The sequence below is a fragment of the Rhinolophus sinicus genome, linkage group LG16, assembly GCF_036562045.2.
Source record: "Rhinolophus sinicus isolate RSC01 linkage group LG16, ASM3656204v1, whole genome shotgun sequence".
NCBI classification, from domain to species: Eukaryota; Metazoa; Chordata; class Mammalia; order Chiroptera; family Rhinolophidae; genus Rhinolophus; species Rhinolophus sinicus.
The window spans coordinates 34,038,028-34,065,564 of NC_133765.1; the positions used below are offsets into that span (position 1 = coordinate 34,038,028).

The window sequence follows — 27,537 nt, forward strand, 5'->3', positions numbered from 1 at the left end:
AAACCTGAGGCGGCGGCCAATCGCGGCGCGCGCCGAGGGTTCTGGCCGGGGGATCCGGGACGCTGGCTCGCGCGCAGGCTCGCGTCGCTGCCGCCCGGGTTTTTGCAAGCGGTTCTGCTGGCCTGTGAGCCGAGGCTGCAGCTGCTGCCTCGACCTCCTCTTAGTCCTTCGCGGCTGGTCGCGTTAGGCCCGGCCCGCACGAGCGGCAGGCGGCGGCTGCCTCAGGCGGAGGCGGAGGTGCGGCGGGGAGTGGGGGCCGCTGCCTCCTCGGGCGCCCGGGCGGGCCCGCGCCTTTGCAGCGTGCTCCATGCATCCGGAGCCCGCCCCGCCCCCGAGCAGCAACAGCCCGGAGCTTCCCCTCAGCGGCGGCAGCACCACCAGCGGCAGCCGCCGGAGCCGCCGCCGCAGCGGGGACGGGGAGCCCTCGGGGTCGCCGCCGCCGCCTGCCGTCACCTACCCGGACTGGATCGGTCAGAGTTACTCCGAGGTGATGAGCCTCAACGAGCACTCGATGCAGGCGCTGTCCTGGCGCAAGCTCTACTTGAGTCGCGCCAAGCTCAAAGCCTCCAGCCGGACCTCGGCTCTGCTCTCCGGCTTCGCCATGGTGAGCTTGGGCCGCCCTGCCCTGCCCCCTCTCCTGTCCTGGCCGCTCCCGCCCGCAGCCCCGACGGGGCCCACAGGGGAGCAAGCTAGGCGGGCCGGGGGTGAGGGGAAGAGCTGGGAGAAGGCTGTCGTGGACGCTGGAAGGCGCCAGAGGGGCTTGACGTGAGAAGAGGTGGGCGACGAGTGACACCCGATGTGGGCGATTAGGTGTCATACAAATGTCCGGGGTTGGGGGGGGGGGCTCTGGAACCTTCAGATGGGCAAGCTTGATGCAGCAAGGAGGGAGAAACAGCAGGATCCTTCAAGTAGATTTGTAAGACCACGATCCCACATATGTTTGGGGAAAGAAAGGACATAAAGGGATCTTGCGAGCAGGTGTCAGGAGGTGGGAAAGCGGAGCTAGACCCCAGAGCTGTCTGTCGTGCACCCACGCTTGAGATCAGAGGTATTGGCTGCGTTCTTTTATCACCTAATTGAGGGGATTTCCTGACACCCTTTCTCCTACCACATTTTCCGAGAGCTTCAAGCCTGGGGGTTTGACAGCCACTCCCCACCCTCAGTTTCTTCTCCAGCAACTTGCCACTGAGTCACTGGGTGTGGGGGAGGAGGATGGGACATGTTCCCCGTTGAATGGGCTCTTTCTTGATTTGGGGGGTAGGCCTGGTTTATTCTCCCAGTGCAGGGCTGGTCTGGAGTGAGAAGGGAGCCTCTGAGGGGTGGGGTAAGTGAGGCAGCTGGGTGGGCAGGGAAGTGGCCCTGGGGATGCCTTCAGGCCTGGAATCTTGAAGTCTCCCAGGGCGGGGCACTACAATGCGTGATTATCTGCCGGCTTGAATGGGATCTGCCCACATCCCCACACACACACCCCCACCCTTGCCAAAAAAAAAGGTCTCTAGCTCGGAGTACTCCTGCTTGTCAGTGAGTGAGCTAAGCCCTTAGCTTTGAGGGAGGGAGTGGCTGCACCCTTTGTGTTTTCTTGGGAAGGGAGTATGTCTGGTACTCTCCCTGTGTTCTGCAAACAAGTGGGCCAAGACAGTGGAGCCTGCACTTTTTAGAAGCCCCTGAGCAGACCCAGAACACAGGGGGCCACAGAGCAGAGACCAGGTGATTAGGGGTGGGAAGAGCTCTCCCAGCTCTGCCACTGGCTGCCTATGTGACCTCAGACAAAACTGTCTCTGGGCCTTGACTTCTGAATCGGTAAATGAAGGCTGCTACTCAGAAGTTTCTCAGACTTGAAGAATTATATCGAGGGAGCCTTGAGAAAAGAAGAAAGAAACTGTGTGTGTGTAAGGGAGTGACACTAGTTTTTAGTTTAGGCTGATGTGATGAAATTCTGATGTTTCAATCCCAGATCATAAGAGACCAGTCTCTGCCTTTGCCTGAAGAATGTCTAAGAAGAGCTGGCATTTACCAAGCACTCACTATGCACTAGGCATTGTGTAGGTTTCCTAACTTCCGTACTGACTCCTCAACCACCCTTTGAGGTGATTTTTGTCATGGGACTTTGTCAAGGCCACACAGCTAGTCTGCTGGAGCGGGATTTGAACCCAGGTCAGTTGGCACCCAGAACTCTCTTGGGCACTTTTGTCATTTGTGTGTGTGGAGCTCTGATTGATGCCCAGCCAGGGACATGTTTGGACTAGGCCTTTTAGGAAATGAGAAATAGAGCAGAAAAGTTTCTTTTCAGCAAAATAAAATGTTGCGGTTTGGGGGAGGGGAGTGACACCAGGGATTGTCAGCTCTTCACAGCTGTGCTCTGGGTTTAAGATGGTGGGATGCCTGTTCCCCTTTTACTTGGGGTCATAAATGCATAGCTGCTCAGGCCCCATCCCACTCCAGAAGTGAGGATCCCATGGGTGACACTGTCCTGCCTTCTCTAGTCCTCTCTTCCGAAGAAGCCTGGTCTGCTAATCAAATGTCACCTCCCTCTTCCTCTTGCTAAAAACAGTGAGGGAAGTCTGGAGGCAGGGGTAGCCAGCCGCATTGGGAGGGTCTTGGCTCACCCAGACTGTCTCCTGGGGACCCTTATTTTCCACGGTCGGTGTGGCAAAGGCTTCCTGGCTTCACTGATGGAATCCCCAAAAGTTCGGCCGGCAAGGGCTGAACCCTGTGACAATCTCCATTCTGGGGAAGCAGTTACAAGAGGGTAGCTGTGTTTGTCATGTGCCTGGAAATCTATGGGAGAGATGGGGTTGGGTTGGGGAGGGGGGCTCAGCAGGCAGGTCTGCCTGTGCCTCACCCCACCACAGACACCCAGCCTTGTGAGTGAGCCTCTGAGAGGAAGGGGTGCCACACAGCCCAGCACCATGGAAACAAAGTGAGTGGAGTTTCCTGGACTACTCTCCCTTGTCCTGTGAGTCAGCACTACCAATTTCCTGCCCCCACGACTTCCTAGAGACCTGGAAAACCAGAGGAACTGACACAACCTTTGATCTCTAGGAGCGGGAAAATGAGTGGGATGCCAGACTCACCTGGTCTCCAGGTGTGATTGAGGGAGGGTCTCCCAAGAGCATGGAAGGGATTGAGAAACTCCCCCCTCATGGGTGGAAGGGCCTGACCAGGTGTCCTCATGTGTTGGGGAGATAGGCCGTGGGACCTCAGACAAACGGCTTTACTCTTTAGGGCCAGTTTTTTCATGTGTACAAACAGGACACAACCTGCTATCCCAGGGACTTGTATGTGAGGACTCATTATGAGACCCAGTTGGGCCCATGAAAGGTTGAGGAATTTTCAGGATCTGATGACGTACACCTTAGCTGGACCCTCTATTCTGCAGACAAGATTCCCTCTCCTGCTGGCATTTCTAGAAACAAGGTGCTGTGTCTGAGCTCAGCATCCATACTCCAAACCTGCCAGGGACCCTGGATGTAGTACATGATCAGCATCCTGGAGGTGCTCTTGAGCCAAAGGTACTCTCCAGGGCTATGATTCAGACCACCTGTGCCTCAGTTTACCTCAGTGAGAGGCTGCCAGGCTTGGCCTGACCCTGTCCCCTGCAGGACTGTGGCGAGCACACATGGCAATGTTGGTTTGCTGGGGAGGGCAGGCTGTAACGTTAGCCTAAGCAGAAGATAATTGGGAAGGTCAGCCTGCTGCCGTAAACAAAATGCTTTCCACGACCTGGGATCAATTATTTTTGGATTATCTCCCTCCTCAAGTTCTCGGCCCGCCAGCACCCTTTTGTTCCCAGGTTCCAGAGCGAGTTTAAAAGTTGCTTGGAATTTCTGTGAAAATGAGTTGGAAGGAAGGGCTCAAATCATAAGACATTATTTTGAGCCTTTGTGACGGATTCAGAGTGCAAGGGGCACAGAGATAAGTAAGACATGACTTTTACTACTCATAGTGCTAATTACTAATAGTTATCATTGCTGTTGTTGATTGGGTCCTTGTGAGAGGCTAGACGTTGTGCTTGTGCTAAGTATTGGACTTGTACCTTCTCGTGTGATCGGCACACAACCTGGTGAGGGTTGAATGACTTGCCCGAGGTTACCTGGCTGATAAGCTACAGAGTCCTCTGTCTGTGGTGTCGCCCCACTGCTATGACAGAGGAAGCATCAGAGTGCTGGGAGGCTTGGGTATGCTCAAGCAAAGTAAGAACAGGGACTCTGGAGCCAGACATCTTGGGTTCAAATCCTGGCTCTTCCACATAGTGGGGAAGACAGTTAATGTCTCTGGGCCTCAGTTTCCTTATCTGTGGGGATAATAGCAATACCAACTTCATTCATTGTACAGATAGTCCCCGACTTAAAAGGTTTGACGTAACGGATTTTTTGTCTTTATGATGGTGTGAAAGTGGTATACATGATAAATTACATGAGATATTCAACTCTTTATTATAAAACAGGCTTTATGTTAGATGGTTTTGATCCATGTAGGCTAATGTCAGTGATCTGAGACTACGTTTAAGGTAGGCAAGGCTAAGCTATGATGTTCAGTAGTTAAGTTGTATTAAATGCATTTTTGACTTACGATATTTTCAACTTACAGTCGTTTTATTGGGATGTAACCCCATCAGAAATCAAGGGGCATCTGTATTTGCAAAGCACTTAGAATATACCTGGCCCAGGTATCCAGGAATCTCATTCACTCCTGTTCCCATGGTGTTGGGGCTACTTTTATAAGACTTCACTGATTTAGAAGAATGATTCCAGCTAAGCCTTGAGGGTGGTAGAGTTAGGGCTTGGGGTAGAGTTAGGGCTTGGGGAAGAGTCCTCTGGTCAGAGGAAGTGTCAGGGACAATTAGTTACAAAGATGAGAAATGATAGGGTCTCGGGGAAAGGCAGAGGGGCTGGTACGGTTGGAGTTGAGGGTGTGTAGGAAGTTGTAGAGAAAGATGAATCTGGCCAGGCAAGATGGTGCAGGGCCTTGGCTGGCTGTTAGGAAGTTTGAACTCTTGTACAGGCACTGGGGAGCCATGGATGGTTTTGGAGCGGAGGAGTCACATGATGAGTTCTAGAATAATGTTGATGATGTTACTATTTACTGAACACCAGGCATGTGCCTTTTTCTTTCACGCTAATTTAATCCTCAGCTCTACAGGTATGTACATAGATAGGAACACGAAGCCTCAGAGGTTATAATTACCCAGCTAGTAGAATGCAGGCCCTGGTCTGTCTGACTTGGAGCCTTTCTACTCAACTACCCTCTCTCACGTCCCCTGTAGCTGGTTGATAACTGGGCCTTTGAAGTCTTCCAGATGTCCAGTTTGGGGCTGTGCAGAAATGGAATTTTGCTGAATGCCCCAAGGGGACGGCGCTCCTTGCCTAGCTGAGAAGCCTTTTGTAAAACTTCACAAGTGCCTGTGGCACATTTCTGGAATTTTCAGTTGGGATCTGTAATGAGCTCTGCTGGTTGCTGGGTCCAGGGCTCGTAAAGAACTCTAGGGCTTCCCAACGGGGCACTATGGTTATCAGTGTGGTGAGGGGTTCCCTTGAAGAAATAAAAGTGAGAAAGTTTAGACAGAAGCCAGCCGGTTTTTCTCTGGTGGGACTTCTGGGGGCCTCTAATGCACTCTCCAGAAGTGATGTCTCAAACTGATGGGACCACAGACTCTTTTCTTCAGAAGAGACTCTCCTGGGACTGTGATGTGACAGATCTCTTTGGGAGCCTTGGTCTAACCCAGGAATCAGCCAACTTTTTCTGTAAAGGGCCAGAGAGGAAATATTTTTGGCTTTGCAGCCCATGAGATCTTGGTGCTGGTTACTCAACTTGGCCATTTTAGCTCAGATGATAGGTAAGTGAGTGGGCGTGGCTATATGCCAACAAAACTACAAAAACTGTAGTCTGCAGGCCACAGTTTGCCGACCCCTGGTCTAAATGGTGGTCTCCAAACTTGAGTGCACACGCCTCTCAAAAAATTGCTAGCCTCAGTATTTGTATGCTTACGTATACGAATATGTATGCATATTATGTGCATTATACATTCATCTTAGGTATGCTTATGTACGTGTGCTCTAATAAAACCGTGTGTATGAAAACATACATAAAAATACAACACTGAAAAGTTGAAAGGATGCGCTCACTAACAAGTGGATGTTATCAGAAGTTCTAATATGATCACATAGGATTGTCTGTTGGACACTTTAGAGGCCTTGGGCCAAAATACCCGAAGGTCGGGTCTTACCTCCATTTATTCCTTCCACATTCTTTTACTGAGGCCCCTAGAGGGCCAGTCCCGGCGCTGGGTGCTGCGGAAACAGAGAGAAATAGAGTGGAGTGGAGGAAACCGGACATGTCTCTATACCTTCCGAACATGTTGGTCAGTGTGATGATGGAGGAGCATTGATTCAAGGACACTAACCACTGCCTGAAAATACTTCTTTGCTTAAATGTTTGGTGCCTGCCATCTGTCCTGGGGCAGGCAGTTGCTGTCTTACGGTACTTGCTGCTTTCTCTCCAGCAGAATCACAAGACCCTCCAGGCACATAGTTGGTTCTCAATAAATATCTTCCGTGGATGAAGGAAGGGCCCCGTCCTAACCTGGGAGGCCATGGAATGGGTGACTTGGAAGGTAAAATCTAAAGAAGTCGGATTAGCCAGATGAAGAAATAGTCTAGGCCTGTTCTCTCCCCCTCCCCGCCCCGCTCGGCAGGTTCCATCTATTAGTGGCTTATGACGTCAATTTAGTGAGTTGCAACCAGCACTTTTTTTTTTAATGGAATAAGAATGGAATGAAATAGCGTGCACGGCATATTGCGCGTATTGTAAGAATAGACCATATTCATGCTTTTAAGGATAAGTATTATTTGGTGGAACTTTTGTTTCTGTTAAAATGTGTGTGTGTCTATTTATAGAAACATTTGGAGTACTGGACTGTAGTGGTCAAAAGAGTTTGTAAACTGCTGGACTAGGCCTCAATCCTCTCCTAATAGACGGCTTGCATCTGAGGTGGGGCCGGCAGGCTCAGACAGCTGTGGTGACCCTGGGTGACTGCGGCTTGGCGGCCCTCCTGTTCCAGGCTGCAGCCACCCACCCTCTTCAAAGTGAACAAGCCCAGGCTTGGGAAAGGAGAGTTGTGTCTCCCATCTGTGGGTGCTGGGGTCGAGCCAGTCATGGGAGGGCTGCCTCAGAAGGGCCTGGACTTCCATTCACCAGGTGGCCTGGGTCTCCATGGAGCCCAGTAGGAGTGAGGAGAGGTGGTTGGCATTGAGACATAGTGGGCAGACACCTGGCAAAGCCAGCCAGGCCCTTTCCTGCAGAATCACAAGGGCTTCTTCTTGGCTCATGCTTGAAAATTGGCATCGCGGTGTCCCCCGTGGGGGTGGTCCATGGACCAGTGTGAGGTGTGGCTGGCTGTCTCTTGCCCTTCCTATCCCTTTGGGACCCCTGTGGCCAGGTTGAAGCAGGCCTGTGGCTGGCTGGGAGCTGTTTATTTTGGGTTAACGGGCTCCGGCTATATTTACCTTGTGAAGCTGCTTGCAATCTGATCTGATTTCTCTGGGAATCAGCTGGGGCCCTGGGAGTCACCTGCCAGATTCCGTGGGGCCCCCCTGACTTTATTCTTCCTTCCCATGGGGAGAGTTCCCAAGCCGGAAGCATTCTGGAAAAGGCAGTGGCTTTTATTCCCGTGAACAGTTTCCATCAGGGTCCATCAGGATTTGTGCCAACCACTTCTTTACGCAGCACAGCACTGAACTTGGTCCCCAGTGGGGGAACGCTACATACAACCAGCCTGCGTGGAAAGTTCCAGGAAGTGTAGGGTCCAGCGAGGGTGATGGGGTTTCTTCTGGAGCCCAGCAGCAGGCCCCTTGCTCTTCCTCAGAGGGACCACATCACAGACTGAGCCACCCAGCCCAAGAACCGGAGGAGGCTGGCCAGTTCTGGTGTCCCTAGGCCAGGTGTGTCCCAACAGCCGATGAGCCTATGGGTGTGACACATGGTGTGGAAAGAGTGGTCTCTGTCCTGTTGATGTGGCCGTCTGGCCAGGTGTGGTTTGGGGGAACATTCTCCTTGTGCCCAGAGATTGTAGCTGGGGCAGATGAGGCCTCGGGGTGACCATGGGCACATGGGGTCAGCTCTCTCCAGCCAGAGCGGAGGGTGTCCAGGCGCTATTTCTCTTCTGCTTCAAGCCCTGTCTTTTTAACTAAGATTTATTGAGCACCACCTGTGGGCCGGCCCTGTGTTAAACACTTACATGTCAAGACCTCATTTAATCTCTCCGGCAACTGTCTTAGTCCATCTGGGCAGATATAACAGAACACCACAGACTGGGTAGCTTATAAACAACATTTATTTCTCACAGCTCTGGAGGCTGCAAGTCCCAGATCAAGGCACCCGTAGATTCGATCGGTGTCTGGCAAAGGCCGGCTTCCTGGCTGACGGTCACCTCTTCTCGCCTGTGTCCTCACATGGTGGGAGCCGAGGGGTCTTGCCTTATAAGGGCGCTAATCCCATCATGGGGTCTCCACCCTCATGACCTAATCACCCCCCCCCCAAAGATCCCACCTCCTAACACCATCACATTGGGGGTTAGGGTTGCAACGCATACATTTAGAGGGGATACAAACTTTGTCTAGCGTAGCAACTGTGTGAGAGAAGCACCATTACCCCCTTTGCACACAGGCTTCAGAGCCAAGTGGACTTGAGTTCAGATCCCTTTGGGACAGCCAACCACCTCTCTGAGCCTCAGTTTCCTCATTTGTAAAAGAAGAATAATGATGTTACTAATGATCATTGACACTTTGTTAAGCTTATTTTATGCCAGGTCTTATTCTAAGGGCTTTTTATATTTGTGGATTCATTGAAGCCTCAACAACTATAAGAAGTAGGCCCCTATTTTTATAGATGCAGAAGCTCTGGCCCAGAGAGGTTGAAATATTTGTCCGAGGTCACCAGCTTTGTAAGTGGAGGAGCCAATTCATGCTGAATACCTATATAGAGGGGGAGATACCAGGAAGGGAACAGATTGGAAGCGTTACCTGTATATGCCCCCACTTTCACCACCACCAGGGCTTGACACACCTAACGGGTTCAGACATTTCCAGTGAGGGTGTAAGTAGCCAGTGGACCTGGGGCAGCTAAGCAGCAGGCTTTCCTGCTTGTCCCTTCTTGGGATCAGGTTCCGGGGCAGCAGGCCAAAACAGGAAGAGGAAGTGCTGGGGGTGGGGAGGTGGCAGGAGGTACCACTGCTAGAGGGTGTGTGCCCCCCTTCTCCAGTGTGGGCAGCCCTGGGAACAGACCACAGGGCCTCCGGATGTGGCCTTTGATTCCCATGCCCTGGTGGCCTGCCCTGATGCCCCATATCCCTCACCAGCATATACTAAGAATTCTCAGGGTTGGCATTAGGCCTCCAGTGGTCTTAAAAGCAGTCAAAATCCTAATGGCACTGCTCCAGAGTTATAGGAACTTGTAACATTTTGTAAACTCCTAGGCTGAAAAGTTCATATAATCATCAACTGTGGGAAATCCAGAGCAAAATCTGAGTCCCATTGAAATTGCCTGAAAAGTCCTACGAATATATTATACCTGGGTATTCTAAGGAAGGTGTCCATTATTGTCACCAGCGTCTCAAAGGTGTCGGACCCCAAATCAGCTCTAGATTGTGCATATCCCTCCTGGAGGAGGGTAGAAACCCCAGACGATTTCACATAGACAGTGAGTTTGGGAGTGAGCTTCCTAAACTGAATAATAGTAATAAAGCTTTCACTGAGGGTTTACTCTGTGCCAGCACTCAGTATTTTACATGGGATTAACTCAGTCCTCACCACAAACCTCTGAGCCGTGTGCCATTGTTGCCATTTTACAGAGAAGGAAACTGAGGCCCAGAAGGGCAGAGGAGTCAGGGTTCAGTCGCGCTGCCTGGCTCCAGAGCCGGGGGTCCTAACCATGGGCCCACCTTGCCTTTCCAGGCCATAGGGAGGATACAGAGGAACAAGAAATGAAGCAAGCAAACAGGGCCAGGTATTCCAGGCAAAAGGAGAGCTGGTGGGGAAAGAAGGAGCCCGCCGCCCTCTCCAGGAGTAAGGAGGGGTCAGGGCAGGCTGACTTGGGGCTGGTGGACACATTTCAGCATTAGACCTCCCGCGCTCAGAGCCTGGCACGTACTTGGTGAACATTTCATGAAGGGTCACGGCCCTTAATGGTATTGTCATCGGTGCTCGCTGCCCCAGGCCCGTTAGGCAGGTCCTGGCAGTAGGCCCACCACCCACTGCTCCTGGTGCAGATCTGATGAGCTGGCTCCTTTTCATGGGGGTGATTTGCAAGGCCCAGGTGAGAAGCAGCGGGCGGTGCGCCCAGAGTGTGCCCCTGGTGACCCTGGATTCACAGGTCCCCAGGAACTGGGGAGCAGCCGGGGAGGAGATGGCCCCAGGGCTGTCCTACCACACTGGGCGAGAGCCCATCTCTTCTGGGAAACCTCTTGTGGTTCCTTGTTGGTTGGTGTACTGTGTTCTGAGAAAGGGCCTGGACATGACCTGTGAGGGCCTTCATTTCCCCCACCACTCCTCTGCTTGAGAATGGGAGTGTGGGGCCAACAGGGAGAGGGGTGGGGGCTTTTTTTTTTTTTTAAATGCCAACTTTAGTGAGATACACAACACCATTTTAACCATTTGTGGTGATTGGTTTTGAATACCTGGCTGGGTGGTAACCTAAGTGGTTACTATTTGGGAGGTGTTTGCCATGTACCAGGAGCTCTCACTGAATTGTTAAAATAACCCTATGAATTAATACAATGTCCCTGTTTCACAAATAAGAAAGTTGAAGTTGAGGCTCAGAGAGGTTGAGTGCCTTTCCCCAGGAAACCAGGTAGTAAGTGGCAGAATTAGGATTCACATGCAGGCAGCCTGGGCTCCAAGCCTGCTTTCTTCACTTGTACTTTCTTCCACTTCTCGGCCCCAAGTCGGTGGGTCTTATTATCCCCATTATATAGATGTGGAAACAGAGGCTCCGAGAGGCCAAGTGACTTGCCCAGTGTCCGAGAGCTTGACAGAGGAAAGCCCCAGTGAGCTGTGACCATCCTGGTGCTCAGCCCACCTCTGCCCTCCCCCCCCCCAGGTGGCGATGGTGGAGGTGCAGTTGGATGCTGACCATGACTACCCGCCGGGCCTGCTCATTGCCTTCAGTGCCTGCACGACGGTGCTGGTAGCCGTGCACCTGTTTGCGCTCATGATCAGCACCTGCATCCTGCCCAACATCGAGGCGGTGAGCAACGTGCACAACCTCAACTCGGTCAAGGAGTCGCCCCACGAGCGCATGCACCGCCACATCGAGCTGGCCTGGGCCTTCTCCACCGTCATCGGCACGCTGCTCTTCCTGGCCGAGGTCGTGCTGCTCTGTTGGGTCAAGTTCTTGCCCCTCAAGAAGCAGCCGGGCCAGCCACGGCCCACCAGCAAGCCCCCAGCCGCCGGCGCCGCTGCCAATGTCAGCAGTAGCGGCATCACCCCGGGCCAGGCTGCCGCCATCGCCTCCACCACCATCATGGTCCCCTTCGGCCTGGTCTTTATCGTCTTTGCCGTCCACTTCTACCGCTCGCTGGTCAGCCATAAGACGGACCGACAGTTCCAGGAGCTCAACGAGCTGGCTGAGTTCGCCCGCTTGCAGAACCAGCTGGACCACAGAGGGGACCGCCCCCTGACACCTGGCAGCCATTATGCCTAAGCCCTCTCAGGCCTGGGCACTTCCTAGCTTTGGCCTTATGCCCTTCCCCATGACCTTGTCCTGCTCCAGCCTCAAGGACAGCCTGTGCGGGAGGCCAGGCTTTCGTCATGGGGCAGAGAGTAGAGGGAAGAGGCTCTTTTTAAAGAGAAATGACTGCACTTTGAAACTTTCCTCTAAGAGAATAAGCACTTCCTGTTCTTCCAGCTCCAGGTTCACCTCCTGTTAGGAGGCCACCGGTGGGAGCCAGAGCAGGGACAAAAGCTCCCTTTGTCCCTCCTCCTCCCCCATGCCAGTGCCACCTGGATTCTTCCTGTCCTTTCCGTCTTGACCTGCCCACCCTGTTCAGCGTCGAGTGTGTGCGTGTGTGTGAACACATAAATATACTTATAAGGGACACCTCCTTGTGTCTGTTTGTTGGTTCTGGGCTGCCTGGCATTATTTCTCTTGGTGCCCCCATCAGTCAGGTGAGCCTCTCAGCAAATTGTTTTTTCAACATTTTGAGAAATGTCAAACCTACCAAAATGTCGCATGAATAGCCACTAAAATATATATAGTCAGTTCTTGTTAATCCCAATAGTTCTGTTCTGGAAAGTCACCGTGAACATGAAGTAGCCAATACTAAACCATCGCTCCTATGGGAAATACGGTGTTAGGTTCCTGTGAGCCTCTGGTCGCAATATTTTTGTCAACTGATCTATACATTACCTTGTTTTATGTACGTTTCTATTTAAAGACAACTTATATATGTTGTTGAGTCATTAGCATTGAACTCAGGGCCAACAGAACTGTCACGCGTGCCTGAAGGAAGCTTGCCTACCTGACATGGACTTTTTGTTTTCTGTAAGGCACACCACATCCTTCCTGCACTCAGGAACACTACACAGCACTTCACTATGCTGGAGGACCATGTTGAACAATGAAATCAACAAAAAGCACAAAACGTGGCACTAAATAGACCATGAAAAGGATGCTTATTCCCAGAGCTGATACAACGCAGTGTGTCTCCTTGTTCAGCCTCAGCAAGCAGGCAAATTCTCAAATACAGAAACCATGAACAAGGAGGGTTGCTGTCTGTTTTTCCCTGAGCCATATGCATAGTTCCCTTTGTGCCTAAATACTTCCTCCTAAAACCAAGGACATTCCCCTGCATCACCACAATTCAGTGATCAAATTCAGGAAACTTGACATCGATACCATGCTACTATCTAATAGAATGTTCGTGTTCACATTCCGATTTGTCCCAATCATGTCCTTTCTAGCAGTGATTTTTCCATCTGCGATCATGGGTTGCATTGAGTTGAAACAGCCTCTCTTTGTCCTTTGTAACATTGACATTTTTGAAGCGACCAGGCCTGTGGTTTTGTAGAATGTTGCCTTAGTCTGGTTTCTCTGATGTTTTATCATTATTACAATCAGGTTGTGCATTTTGGCAGGAATGTTTATCTCCATTTTTCAGATGACAAAATTGATGTCCAAAGAGGTTAAGTAATTGGCCAGAATTAGAACCTGGAAAGTCTGGCTCAGTGCCTGGGCACTCACAGAAATCTTAAATGGGCAGATTCTGGCTTTGCTTAAGAAATAGGAAGACCCAGCAGCAGTACTGGGCCCACCTTACAGAGCAGCAATGGACAGGAACTCAGTAGCAGCCGCTCTCTCCCTCAGGACGTGTTTGCCACAGTCTCCACTGCTCCCTCTTGTGTCACACCAGGCCAGCTTTGTCTGTTGTTAACTCGCCTGGCCCCCATGGGCCTTTGAGTTTAAGAGCTCTGTCTGTCCCAGAAATCCAATACAGAAAGTGGTTGTATGAACACAGTGCTCTGGCTGAAGTGAAAGTTGGTTCTGGGAAAATGTGGCCTTAAGCTCTTGTCCTGTGCAGATGTGGACATGGCCAACAGCTGCTTCGTGAGCTGAGTGGGGAATGGGGCCTGCCTTTTTCCTCTCACAGCTTCTTGCCCCCATCCTGCGTCACAGGCACCAGGGCCTACCCCTCCCCCGCTCCCTGTGGGAAACCCTCCACTGCTCCCCAGAGAAGACTAAGGCACCTTCCATGCATTCCCATAAGAGATCCACCTCTTGACTTCTGCAGAGACCTGGGATCTGGCTCGAATGATTTCTGGACATGACTCTAATCACCAGATTGGCTTGTAAAATGCAGATATCCAAGCCCCTCCCCTGGGTGTGTTTGGATTCTGTATTTTTAACAAGTGCTCCAGGTAACTCTCAAACCCAGGTAAGTTAGGGAAACACTGGTTGTTGAGAACAGCCTCTTTAATTTCAGTTTTATTTATATTTTGAATAGCTAATACATTCACATGGTTCCAAATACACAGTGAAAAGTTGCCCTCCCTTGTTCCCAGTTCTCCCCAGAGAACCATTGTTTGCCAGTTTATTGTGGTCCTATCTAGAGAAATTTTATAAACAAGCACACACCCTACTTTTTCTGGAACATGGTAGCCGTCAAGACACTGCCATTTCTGCACCTTAAGAGCAGATAGACTTTGAAACCTATGTAATTTTACTAACCATTGTCACCCCTTCCCCCATAAATTTAATAGAAAAGTCTCAAAAATAAAAGAGCAGATAGACCTATGTTTAACTACAGTCACTTTCTAGCTTGGTGACTTGTGAACTTCCCTGAACCTTGGTTTCCTCCTCTAAAATGGCCCTCAGAATAGCAAGAAATCTCATAGAGTCATGAAAGAGGACACGTGTAAAGCTGTCAGCACAGGGCCTGGCACTGAGTGAGTGTTACCTGGTTAATGCTGCATCCCAAGGTAGCCAGACTCGGCTTCCACTTCCAGGTGTCAGAGGCACAGACCGAGAACCATGCCTTGAGTCAGGCCACCTTATGATGTCAAGGCAGAGAGAAGCTCAGCAGTGCCAGTGAGCGTTTATTGAGTCTTTACTATGGGCCACGCACTGGGTGAGGCCTTTACGAACATCATGGTTTTTCAAGGTTACACTGTTGACAGTGGGTTGAATCATTATTTTGTAGAGCACATTATAGCATGTTTAGCAGGATCCCCAACCTCTACGCACTAGGTGCCAGTAGCATTCTTGCCTGCCAGCTGTCATAGCCAAAAATGTTTCCAGACATCCCAAATGTCCCCAGGGAGGGAGGGGATGAAATCATCCTCAGAACCGTGCCTTATTTGACCTTCTCCATATTTCATCTTCACTGTAACCACAACAACGCTGGGTAGTAAGTACCGTTACTGTCTCGTATTAGTGGGGAGGAAAGCTAGAGAACCGAGAAGTTGGGTGGTGTACTCAAGAACACACAGCTAATAAATCACAGTGGATTCACACCCAGGCAGTTTGCACAGCTCATGTTTCTACCCATTACATAAGAGTTTGTCTTATCTTGCAGAAATATTGTCTAGATTAGAATTACGCAAAGCCCTTCCCAGATACCTGCTTCACAACTGACCTCAATACATGTTATTCATTATGATTCCATCTGTTCGCAAATCCTCAAAACACCCCTGTGAGATCTAAGTCCCATTTTACAGGTGGGCATGGAGGTCACTTGCTAAGGGTCACAAACCAGTGAGCCAGGGGTCCTTGGCCCCAGCTGCACATTAGAATCAGCTGGGGAAATTCTGAAGGGCCAGGCTTCACCCCAGACAGATGTGAAACTGGGTGTGGGACCTGGGCGTCTGTAGCTTTTGAAGCTCCCACGGGATTCCAAGGTTGAGAGTCTCCGTGTTAGACTGAGAAGCCAGGTTAGGTTTTCATCCAAATCTTGGTGACCAGTGTGACCAGATGCAGGCTTGCTCTCCTCTCTGGAGTACCTCAGAGCTCAGAGACCTGGAGACACCTGTCTCTCCCCCAAGGTCAATCCATGCAATCCATGGGAACGTTTTCCCTCTTCTCTACCTGAAATCCTTCCCAACCCTCACCCCATAGTTCCTAGGCTAATGCCACCAGGTTCTCTTTATTATCAGGCACTCAGGGATGAGGTGCTAGAATGAAAGCCATAACAAGAGGGTCCCCAAGGCCAGCGGGGGGAAGAAGCACCAGCCCCCCCCATTGGCAATGATCCAGTGCTGGGAGGCCTGAGTCCTGAGAGTGCCAAGGGTGTGCCTGGAGCCACCATTCACTCCTCCAGTGGGAGCCGCACTGGTCTGAGCAGTTGGGTGATGTGGGCTTCACTTTCTCCTGCAGTTCTGGTAGTCTCTGCGGAGGCGAGGGCTTGGTAGGAGCTGGCGATTCAGACACTGTCCCAACGCCCTCTCCTTGAACCCTATATACACCCACACCAGGAGGGGCTAGGACGGGAGGAGGCCCACTGGACAGATGTGCAAGTGGAGGCCTGAGGCAAACCACCTTCCTTAAGATATTAAGTGAGCCAGCCACTGGACTCCAAGCAGTGTTGCTCCCTGGAAGCCCAGGGTACAAATGGGAGGATTTGGGCAGGCCTGGAATGAACCGGTCTTCAGGGAAATGAGTTTTGAAGGGGAGGAACTAAAAAGGACCAGCTGGACTGCAGGAGGCAAGAAACCCACCCTCTCTGTCCTGTCTCTGAGCCAAAGGAGACCTCAGGAGCTGCATCGTCCACATAGAGGGTGACAGGCGTGCCTACTCCCTCACCTGGCATCAATCTTCTTGTGTCTTCTTGAACGTGGCCAAGGCTTCCTCCAGTACGCTGTCGGGATCTAGAAGTTTGATCTGGAGGGAAGCAGCAGGGGTTGGTTTGAGCAGCACAGAAGTCCCAGGCCGCCAATTTTGTAAGGTGCTGCCTGCTTTTGGGGGTGCTGTTGCCAGCCTCGGTGGGGGTGGTGCTGCCTGCCTTGTGGGGTGCTGTCTACCTCCCTGGAGATGGCGAGACTGAAAACAAAACCTTGTCTGTTTCCTGGTTGGGCTGGGCTGGGCCAGGCTAGGTGTGGCTGGTGGGGTGGGGTGCTGTTTGCCATCTCTTTCTGGATTTGGCCACAGGGCCCTTAGTGAGAGCTGCCTACCTTAGGAATGGGGAACTGGGTGGGCTCAGGGGCCTCATCACGACCAAAGTCGATCATCGTGCCACACTTGGCCACATCGTCCACCCAGAAGCCTTCAAACAGCTGACCATGGTCCAGGTGGAAGAAACGCCCAGACCCGTTCTTCAAGCCTCGCTGCCAGTATCCCTCATAGCGGTTCCCATTCTCTGGAAGAAAGGACAGGGAGGTGTGGGTGCTGGGCATAGCAACCCAAGCCAGACCACCAGGCTGGCCCCTCCACCACACCTGGGCTGGCCTTCTGCCACTGGTGGGTGGAGCAGGGTCTGGGACAACTGACCTAGAAACATTAGAGCCCTGGGGTGTCAGCGACTTCCAGAGTCACACCTGGTTCATGTCTTGCCTCCACTGCTTAGTTGAATTTGAATGAGCAACATGGTTTCCTATTTGTAAAATAATATAGCTAATAATATGAATTGGCAATGTTTTTTCAGCACTTACTCTGTGTCTGGTTCCATGCTATGTTTCTGACCTCAGTCCTCACAAAAACAGCCCTGTGAAGGATGCCGGATTCCATTTTACAGATGGAGCTTGTAAAGCTCAAGGAGTTTGATTTGCACTCAAGGTCACAGAGCTAGGGCAGCGACGAAGAGGTCCAATTTACAAAGTTCACCCTAGTTGCTATGTAGAGAATGGACTAAGTTCTGACACTAATGGGGGTTTCTCATTACTCTTCCCTCTGCAATGTTCTTCACTAGCTCAGTACATATCCAGCCCCCTATCTTCCCTCAGATCTCAGTTCAAAGGTCACTTCCTGAGGGAGGTATTCCCTGACCCCTGACCCTAAGTGAATCTAAATAGCCCATCTCCAACTCTTTTGTCATTCTCCAACACACCTTCCTATTTTTAAGGGGAATTCCTGTGTGACCTTGAGCAGGTGACTTAACATCTCTGTGCTTCAGTTCATTTGTAAAGTGGGAATGATAAGAGTACCTATTTTATAGGATTGTAGTGAGGATTAAATGAGCTCAGGGCTGTGTAAGTGTAGGCTTTGATTGTTAATGACCATAAGAAAATGTCTTAATTGTTTATTGTTAGACTCCCCTTTTAGCGTATAAGCACCCTGAGGGCAGGGATCTGGTCCTGTCATTTACCTTAACCCTCACTTAAGCGGGGAGTTGCGGGGGCGTGCCCAGGGGGCGTGGCCACGCAAGGCCAAGAGCAGTGCGGCTTCGAGGGCAGGCCGGGTGGGAGGGGCCAGCAGGCCATTTGGGCGGGGCCGGTTGAGGGGGATGGGGCACTCACTCAGGCGCAACATGCCCTCCCCATCAGGCTTGTCGTTCCGCCACTGGCCTTCGTAGATGTTGCCGTTGCTGTAGTACGTGCGGCCCCACCCGCTGCGCTGGTTGCCGCACCACTCACCCTCGTAATACTCCTTGGGTCCGAAAAACTGGATCCCATAGCCCTGAAAGCAGGAAAGTATCCATGTTCACGGCGCGCAGCCACTACTAGGAAAGCCCTTCCATCCTCCCTGGCACGCAAGCCGCACACCTGAACTTCTTGCTTGCTCCCTCCCTCAGTTCTACACACAAGCTGATGGGCGTGTATTGCAAAATTGCCCCAGGCAGTCCAATTCCTTCAGTCCCTCTGCAATCGCCTTCGTGCAGCCCACCATCATTTCTCCCCTCCTCACTGGTCCCCTCCTCCACTCTCCCGTTCTCCCAGCCCCCATGCATCCTCCATACAACAGCTAGAAGTATCTTTACATCGCCCATCTGATCAGGTTTGTCCGGTTTCCCCAACTCTGATTCTACCCTACGAAAAGTCACAGATGCCTCTGAGAATCAGATCAAAGCTATAGACTTTCTCCCCAGAAGAATGAATTCATCAACACCACATTCAGAGTCCAACCACAGAGAATCATGGACTCCCTGCAGATCACACCTAAGGAGGTTGGGTTAAGCAGCCCAAGTCCGTCCCTCAAAATTTTGGTTCCCCATCTACCCTTCAAGGCCCCCACCTACTCGTCCCTTCACCCTCACCCATGGGCACACACACCTTGCAGACATATCCTTCCTTTAGCTACTTCTGCCTCCTGTGCTACTTCCTCTTCTTTTTTGTTCTCCATGGTTACCGCTTTGTATCTTTTGGTGTCACTTCCTACAGGAAGCCTGCCCTGACTGTTTAACGATCTACCTCTGGGCTGCCTGTGCAAACTTCTATCCTAACACCATATTACATGTAAATTATTTATTTTGGGATCTCTCTGTCCACTGGCCATTCAACAATTTGAGAGCAGAAATTCTGAAATCTTAGGCTCTACCACGTGCCAGCAGTGTGACCCCAGGTGAGGCACTGCACCTTTCTGAGCTTGTTTCCCCATTAATAAAATGGGAATGACAATGATGGTGATGATGACGATGTATCATGCAGCATATCGTGTTCCAGGGCTGCAATAGCAGTTGTTCAATAGCGATACTGGATTTGTATCTGTCTCCACGGCCTATGGCAAGGATTAGATGTTTATGGGTTGAGGACATGCCCCTGGCTGGCTTCCACACCTGGGACCTTCCTCTCCAGTCCTGTTACTTAGGGTGTGGCCTCAGCTTTCTTGCTCTCACTTTTCCTACCCTCCTCTTATCCTGGCCCAAGAGAAGGGGGATTCTCAGACAGCGCTGCCCAGGGAAAAGAAAGCCAGGAAATGAGTAGGGGAGAGGGGGGAGGAGACTTCACCCCCACACTGCCTGGCTGGCTTCTTATAGCCACAGAGTTTCACAGGCTCCTCCCTGGGCCCTCTCCTCTGGCTTCCTGTTTCCTGGGTTCTGTTCTGAGAAGCTTTGATGATTCCCCCACACCTTCCTTCTCCTATGCACAAGGTACCCCTGTTCTCCTCCCCTCAAACCTCCCCTTTCTCCCAGACCTCTCAGACTGCTCCCCCTACACACACACACACACACACACACACACACACACACACACACATCCTGCTTCAGCCTGGCCCACGCACCAGGGCATGATGGGAACCACTCACCGATTTCTTATCGCCTTTCCACCAGCCCGAGTATACTTTCCTGTACTTTCCCGTCTCTTGGTCAGGAAGGCTAAGGGTGCCATAGCCATCTCGCTTTCCAAACTTCCAGTCTCCCTCATAGATGGCCCCTTTCTTCTTCCAGATCTGTGTTCCTTTTCCTGATGACATACAGATGGGCCAACACTGCAGACATGGCTGCCATGGATCTGGGGGACAGTTGCTGGGTCTGCCTGGGCCTCCGGGGCCCCTAGATTTGGTGATTCTTGAGGGCTGGGACAGGTTCTGTGCCTTGCCTCTAGACCCCGAACACCCAGGAAAAGCCCAAGAAAGTTCCACTTCTATAAACAGTGTTTCTCCAGCCGTTTGCCCTGAAGCTAGACTGACATAGCAAACCTGAAGTAGAAACCTGCTTCAGCATTTCAGCTTCATCTCTTAATAATACAGAATGGATACGCTGATGGCCAGGGTTTTGTGCACAAAAAGGGGATATCTTGGCAAGCCTGACAAGCTCAATAACTAAAAGTAACCACAAGGGATGTTTTGATTAAAAAAAAAATCCTAACTGAATAAGTTGTGGTAAGTCACATTCGAAGGCCTGTGTGATAGATTAATCTCTATCTTGAACAAGCCCTGTCCATTGTTTTTGCACATCTAGAATAACATACTAAAATGTCAAAATGATCTCCAGACCCTGATGTGGGGAAGACAGCTTCAACATTCCTCATCACTATCTTTTACCTGCAACCTCTGTAAACTATGTATGTGAAATGTCACTACCCTGCACCTATCAATGTAAAGAAGTACTACGTATCTCTCTTACTTTTTTATCCAGTCTTAGAGATTTCCCCCTTTGCTTTCTCCCGCCTCCCTAATCTACCACCAATGAATTTCATGTACCTGCCTTACGTCTTCTGCTTTGATTCTAACGTATAAAATAAGCAGCAAAACTGCTATTCTCGGGAGCATTACCTCAATTCTTTAAGACTTTGCTTCCGAGACTAGCCTCCAGACTCTTGGCTCATAATCAACTCTTTAAACCTTTCTTTAGGTTTGGAGTTTCTTTCATTGACACTTTCTAGGAAATGTTCTGCATATTTCTTCAGTTCTCCTGAACACACATGGAGACCCATCTCGTACTACTCTAGCCCCTTCTGTGCCCTCCAATCCCACCTGCCAGACTGCCCTCCAAACACCATGGCCTCCATGCTGTTCCTGGAACCCACCAGATATGCTTCTGCCTCAGGACCTTTGCATCTGTTCATTCCTTGGCCTGGAACGCTTTTCTCCAAATATTCACTCACTCCCTACCTCCTGCAAGTCTTTGCTCAAATCTCATTTTCTCAACGAGGCCCACCCTGACCATCTGATTTAAAATGACAAGGCTCTCCTATGTTCTTACCTTGCTCTGTTTCTTTCCATATCACTTATCAACTCCTAACATAACAGATAATTCACTTGCTATGTATTGTCTGTCTCTTCCAGGAGAGTATGCAGTCCATGAGGGCACAGAGTTTGGTCTGCTTTGCTCACTGCTCTATTCCCAGGAATGAAAAGCAGTGCCTGGCATGTTGTAGATGACCAATAGTTGTTGACCAAAGGGATGACTAAAATATTTGTGCAGTACCTACCTACATGGGCCAATCATGTCTTGGAAGCTCAGGAACAAATGTAACATTTTTCCTGTGAGCTTTTAGATCTTCGTTGAGTAACTTAACTCCCTGGGTCTCAAGTTTCTTATCTTTAAAATGGGGATAAGAATATCTCATGGGGTTATTCTGATCATTAAATTCATTAATATGTGTAGAACACTTAGAACAGTGCATGCATATAGGAAAGATGATATCAATGATTTTTTTTTATTTTTATATAAATGATTTTTGCCTTTGAGGTAGGGCCTAGTCATATTGTAGGGGACATCATGTTGTTTGTACCTATCCTTCTCTAGTTTTATTGCCAGCCCTCTGGCACTCTCAATCCCTGAAGTTGGCCATGGGACTGACTCCTCTTCCTTGCAAGACTAGCCAATCAGTGAAGTCTACTCACCCAGTTACCATGATTGGTTCAGTGAAGGGAATATGACCAAGTTGGTCCAATGAGACTGTTTTCCTGCAGCATAAAGGCAGAACCTACCATGGCCTGTGAGTCCCTATATGGTTGGCTCTCGTGACCTGCCCACTCTCTCTCTCTTGCTCTCTCTGCTCCAGCCACACTGGCTTCCAGTGAACAAGACTTAACACCTCAAAGCATCCCTCTATTCTGATTCCATTACCTAGAAGACATGCCACTCTGCCTGGATAATCATTCTGACCCTCCTGGGCTCAGCTCAAACTTCACCTCTCTGATTATGTCCTCTTTTGTGTCTCCCCTCTGGTCCGGTTCACAGTCTGATGCCACCACTTTCAGCTGTATGACCTTGACTAAGTCACTTCCTCTCTCTGAGTCCTAGTTTCCTCATCTGTAAAATGGGACGTTATCTATTGTGCAGGTTCTCTGTGAGACTGTTAGCTCCCTGTGCTTGGAATTATGCCAGATGCCCAGCACAGGGTGTGGCATGGACTAGGAGCACAGTGTTAGTGGAGTGAATGAATGAGACCCTGGGGAGCCACCCTCTCCTTGCACTGCATGGTGACTTTTTTTAAAACATCTTCCAATCTACTCTGTATACCATAGCAACTCACTTCAGCTTGGTCAAAAGATGTGTCTTGAAGGAGGTGGGGGGTAGGCCTCCATTCTCCAACAGGCCTGCTTTCTACAGCCCCAGCCCCATTAGCTTGAAGGGAGGCAGGACTCATACAGGAAGAGGGCTCAGAAGGCCACAAAAACCCACAAGGTCATATCACTGGTGGAGCAGCCAAGATCCAGAGAATAGGAAATGACTTACCCAAAGTCACATAGCTACTCCATGGTAGGGCCAGGCTCAGAACTTCAGGGTCTGACTCCGAGTTCAGGGCTCTGTCCACACCACATGCTGCCACCAAGGACTGAAGCACACACGCAGGCGCACACACCGAGCTCTAAGTAGCCACATAAAGCCTGGACTTTAAGTGAGTGCTGAGTGTGGATGTTGTGTCACGCACTGAGTGGGGTCAGCTTTGGAGGGCACCTTGGACAGGAAGGTTCTGAGTAGCATCCCTGCCATGCTCAGCCCACAGAGAATATTCCAGAAATTCCCCTTTCGTACAGACCCTGGGCTACATAATTGACAGATGTCATCTCTTATCTTTACAGATAGGTATCATTCCCATTTTATAGATGGGGAACTGAGGCTTAGAATGGTGTATGATCACTCAAGGTCATAGCTGGTGGAGCTGAGATTCTGACCCAAGTTTATGTATTCCAAAGCACTTCCTGCAGGAAGGCAGGAGAGAACAGTGGTTAAGAATAGAATCTGGAGGGCCAGCCCAGTGGCTCAGGCGGTTGGAGCTCCGTGCTCCTAACTCTGAAGGCTGCCGATTCGATTCCCACATGGGCCAGTGGGCTCTCAACCACAAGGTTGCCAGTTCAATTCCTCGAGTCCTGCAAGGGATGGTCGGCAGCGCCCCCTGCAACTAAGATTGAACACAGCACCTTGAGTTGAGCTGCCGCTGAGCTCCTGGATGGCTCAGTTAGTTGGAGTGCGTCCTCTCAACCACAAGGTTGCCTGTTCAATTCCTCGAGTCCCACAAGGGATGGTGGGCTGCATCCCCTGCAACTAGAAATGGCAACTGGACCTGGAGCTGAGCTGCACCCGCCACAACAAAGACTGAAAGGACAACAACTTGACTTGGAAAAAAGGCCTGGAAGTACACACTGTTTCCCAATAAAGTCCTGTTCCCCTTCCCCAATAAAATCTTTTTTAAAAAAAGAATAGAATCTGGAATTGCAAGACTGAAGTGAGAAGTCATGCCGCCTTTTTAAAATTAAAACTTTTTTTTTCTAGGGCTTAAATTGTATCACAAGGACCCCTGTGCCCCCTGCTAGTTAGACCCAGAACCCAGTCCAGTTAAAGTCTGAGCCCCAGCTCCTTGAGGGAGGGGCTCCTCCCTCACCCCCTGTTGGTCAGACCCCACGTCAGAGCTGAGTCTGAAGACCAGTATCCCCCTTGCAAGCTGGTTTCTGGGATCTGCCTTTTCCTCCTGCTAGCCAGCCCCATGCTTAGCACAGGTCTCAGAGGGTGGGGACCGAGCTAAAGTCTCCAGAACCCCAGCTGGGGCTGGGGCTGGAGTCTCAAGACTGCTTTGTGCCCTGCTGGTGGTCCCTGAGACCTTCTCTCAGCTGACGTCAGTGCTGAGTTCCTTTCCAGAGCCCCGGCATGTGGCGGCCCCTGGCTGGTCCAGGTCATCATTCCCCCGAGAGGAGCCTCAGGGACACATCTTATGTCCTCAATGAACTCTGCACGCTGCTTCCTTGGCTCAGGCCCCACACTTGCTGCTCAGCCCAGATGGTCCCTCACTCACCATGTTTCATGTTGTCCTTCCATTCTCCCAAATAGCGGTCGCCATTGACCGCATATACCTGGCGCCTCGGTCCGTTCTTCTGGGCCTTCTTTTCCCATTCCTTCCACAGGGGCTCGGACTTTTTCAGGCACTTGGAGACAGGCATGTTTCCTGCTTCTGCTGGGCCAGAGGGTGCTGGCAAAGGGTTGGGGACATCAGGGGCTCAGTGCGCCCCGCGTTATGCCAGGGTTCTGGGGCTTCCCAGGGAGCCACCTGTCTCAGCTCAAGTGGGGTAAGTCATGTGTGTTCCGAGTCCCTGGGGCAGGTGACCTGCCCTTGGAAGGGATCCTTTAGTGCTGGACTGACCCTCAGCTCTCCCCTTGCTTGCTTCTCCAGGGAACCCTTGGGGGTGGGGTCTGATGGCACAATTGCTTGGGAACCCAGGGAAACCAGTAGAGCATTTGGGTTTGTGATGGCATCAGGAAGAATCTGCCCTCGGGCAGCGGGTGACAGTCACACATTTAATAACCAGTATGACCAATCAGGGTAGATGCTGGCCCTAAGGCTAGAGCTTGGCCTGGAGCTCCCAGTGGTGGTGAGCAGAGAACCACCTCAGGGCCATGGGGGTAGGGGTAGCCTGGTTGCTCTGGGCTGGCAGACAGCGGCTATGGCAAAAGCCCACAGGACACCCCCTTATACACACAGCAGCCCAACACCCAGCCCCCTTGGTCCTGTCACATGTCAGGCAGATGGGGTAGTGGAAAAGCCCCGGGGCTGGTTTTGCAGGGGTTTGCAAGCTGTCAGGAGAGCCAACCAAAGATACTGCCTCTGGGGTAACCAAGTGTCCCGGTGTGCCCAGGACTGAGGGGTTTCCTGGGGCCTTGGAATTTTCAGTGCTGAAGCTTGGGTAGTCCCAGGCACACCAGGAGGATTGGTCGCCTTCTATCTCTGATCTCTCACCTCTGCCTGAGTACTTCACCTGTCTGCCTCATCACCTGGCCAGGTTTTTCCATCAGACCAGAGCTCTCCTCCCCACCCTGCCTGGTGGGGTTGCAGAGAGACTTTGGGTGACCTAGGGCCTCTCCCCAGTCTGGGAGCCCCCATCTGTGTTCTTCCTGTCCCCAGGATCTCCAGTGTGGACATTCATGTACACCTGTCTATCTCCGTGGGATGTGTGCGAGGTGATAAAGATGGTCCCCTCCAAAGCTGAGGGGTCCCCTCCCTGCAGCACACACCATTATCCTGTGCATGGGTTTGGGGAACATACATGCACACACTCACCAGCAGTGCTAGCAGCAGGGGCTAGTGAAATATTTGACCATCAGCATGCAGAGAACCTGACCAATCAGAATGACCTCAAGGCTGAGCAGGTTCCAGGTGATCGTGGTGTCCCAGGCATCCACCCACCCAGGGCGAGCGTCCCAGGTGTGCAACTTGAGCAGTCACACAGAGCCCAGCCCTTAGAAGGGCTCATACTTGTTTACTGATCTGTCACTGGTTTGAAATTCTCATCCTTTCTGAGCAAGGGCCCTGCATTTCATTTTGCACGGGGCCCCACCCATAGAGGTGCGCCTTCTGTTGAGCTAGCAGGGGCCTCCAGGAGTCTGACCAGGCTGACCAGCCATACTGGCTGGTACATATTTTGACAATTATACCTAGAAATAAGGACGGTCACTCCAGGCAATAAAAAACAGCAAGGGCAAAATCTGGAAGGGGCAAGAAACAGTCTCAGGTCCTAAATTTAGTGTTTTCCTTTGTTTCTCCTAGTTCCAAGGACTACCTCTACTATGATGAATCTTGATATTTAAATGAATTCACTTTTAAAAATCAATACATTTATCCAAAAAACAAACTTCAGGTAGAATTACTATGAATGGAAAACCAGTATCAGGTACCCTAAGGGGAAGGTAACTATAAAAATAAAAATACTAAAAAGAAACCAATGTAAGTCTTAGCTTGATTGAGATTAGCAAGTGTTCAGAAAGATTTTAATGCCCTATTAGCCCAAACTGACACTTGCTCCTTGAATTACTCAGGATTGTAAGAAAACCCAGAATCTAATAACCTTCTTACGATGTTACTGGGTGTTACTTAATGCCCCATCAGCGTAACACAAACTCATCCTCTGTCCCACACTTTCGGGAGCATAGGTTATACTCAAGAGGAGGTTAGAGTCTTAATACATGAGCTACTGACAAGAAAAGGAAGCCTTGCAACGCGGTGCGCGGACTCCGCGAAGGTTGTTTACATGCTGAATAACAATAATTAGCACAATGGAAGGTGGACGGGCCAGGCACACCCACAGGGCTCGTGGTCCGTCCGCGCCCTCGCCCATTGCCCCCTGGCACCCTCACCTGCGCTCACCTGAGGGGCGCAGCCTGGATCCGGAGTCTCGGGGCGGAAGCAGTGGGGTCGCAGCCTCCTGCCTCTATTGCAGCCAGCTGCGCGCGCTCCGGCGTCCCGGGCGCGGCCAGGGTCGCTATGGTAACGCGGGGCCCCTGCAAGGCCACCGCGCAGTGCCTGCCCCTTCCTGCCCAGACTGTGCGCTCGCGGGACCGCGCGTGGAGAAGGGTGCGGATCCTTGGGCGTCCGCGGAAGGACGTCTACCGGCCTGTGGAGGTCGAGAGCCGGCTGGTGCATCCGTCTGGTGGCCAAAGGCTGCTGGACGAGCTGGGAAGCCCTGATATCCGCGGAGCGTGGGCCACGGTGTGTCCCGGGAGGTTACTGTCCCACGTCTCTCTTGTCTGGGGTTCCCCAGAGCAAGTACAATGGCCGAAACGGCCAGGAGAGGGTTAAAGGCTGTTCTGTCTAGAGGCAAAGACGGAGCGGCAATATTTGAAGGGAAAACCACACCACACCGGTTCTTAGTCTTGTAGGGGTTTACTAGACGCCTTTGAGAATCTGAGGGAAGTTTTATAGCCCTTCCAACCGGGAATGATGCACACAAGTTGACCCGAGTCACTCCTCTTGGGCTCACACCCTTGTCACTCGGAGTAAAAACCATAGCCCTAGTGGTCTTGAAAGCCCTGTTTCATCTGCCCACCTCCCTCCCCTTTCCTCTCTGACCTTGAGCCTTAACTCAGCGCATGGAGTCTCACTGTTCCAGCCCCACACGCTTTCTTTCTGGAAAATGCTGGGCATGTTCCTGCCTCAGGGCTTTTGCCTCTTCTGTACCCTCTGCCAGGACTTCTTTTCCTCCAGGTAGCAGCCTGACTCTATTCAAACATCACCTCCTCAGTAAGGAGTTTCTAGATCACTCTATTTAAAATTGAAATCTCCGTATATACGAGCAAATCTGTTTTGCTCTTTTCCCAATCTCATTCTTGTTTCATGTTTTTACCATTTAGCATCATTGTACACACACACACACACACACACACACACCCCTTATTTATTGTCTGTCTCTTTGAAGGCAGGTTTTTTCCTTCCAACTTTTAAATGAAAAATGTTAAACACA

At 51.0% G+C, this 27,537-nt stretch overlaps 2 protein-coding genes across 6 annotated transcripts; one reads left to right on the plus strand and one right to left on the minus strand.

Moving 5' to 3' along the window:
• The first annotated feature begins 40 nt into the window (after window positions 1–40).
• Window positions 41–12,093, plus strand: LOC109448588 (calcium release-activated calcium channel protein 1). The gene is made up of 2 exons (XM_019734086.2): window positions 41–604; window positions 11,095–12,093. The coding sequence occupies exons 1-2, from the start codon at window positions 308–310 to the stop codon at window positions 11,695–11,697; spliced, it is 900 nt and encodes a 299-aa protein (XP_019589645.1). The 5' UTR covers window positions 41–307; the 3' UTR covers window positions 11,698–12,093.
• A 1,869-nt stretch (window positions 12,094–13,962) lies between these two features.
• Window positions 13,963–26,841, minus strand: MORN3 (MORN repeat containing 3). 5 transcript variants are annotated; one of them, XM_019734084.2, is made up of 7 exons: window positions 26,435–26,835; window positions 24,102–24,275; window positions 19,666–19,823; window positions 17,940–18,099; window positions 16,659–16,843; window positions 16,291–16,368; window positions 13,963–15,876 (listed from the first exon to the last, which is right to left on the minus strand). In XM_019734084.2, the coding sequence occupies exons 1-6, from the start codon at window positions 26,718–26,720 to the stop codon at window positions 16,297–16,299; spliced, it is 1,035 nt and encodes a 344-aa protein (XP_019589643.2). In that variant the 5' UTR covers window positions 26,721–26,835; the 3' UTR covers window positions 13,963–15,876; window positions 16,291–16,296. The 5 variants fall into 5 exon arrangements, with proteins under 5 accessions (XP_019589643.2, XP_074177137.1, XP_019589642.2 ...); XM_074321036.1 differs by having other exon boundaries at window positions 26,445–26,584; XM_019734083.2 differs by having other exon boundaries at window positions 13,963–16,368; window positions 26,435–26,834.
• Window positions 26,842–27,537: the final 696 nt, after the last annotated feature.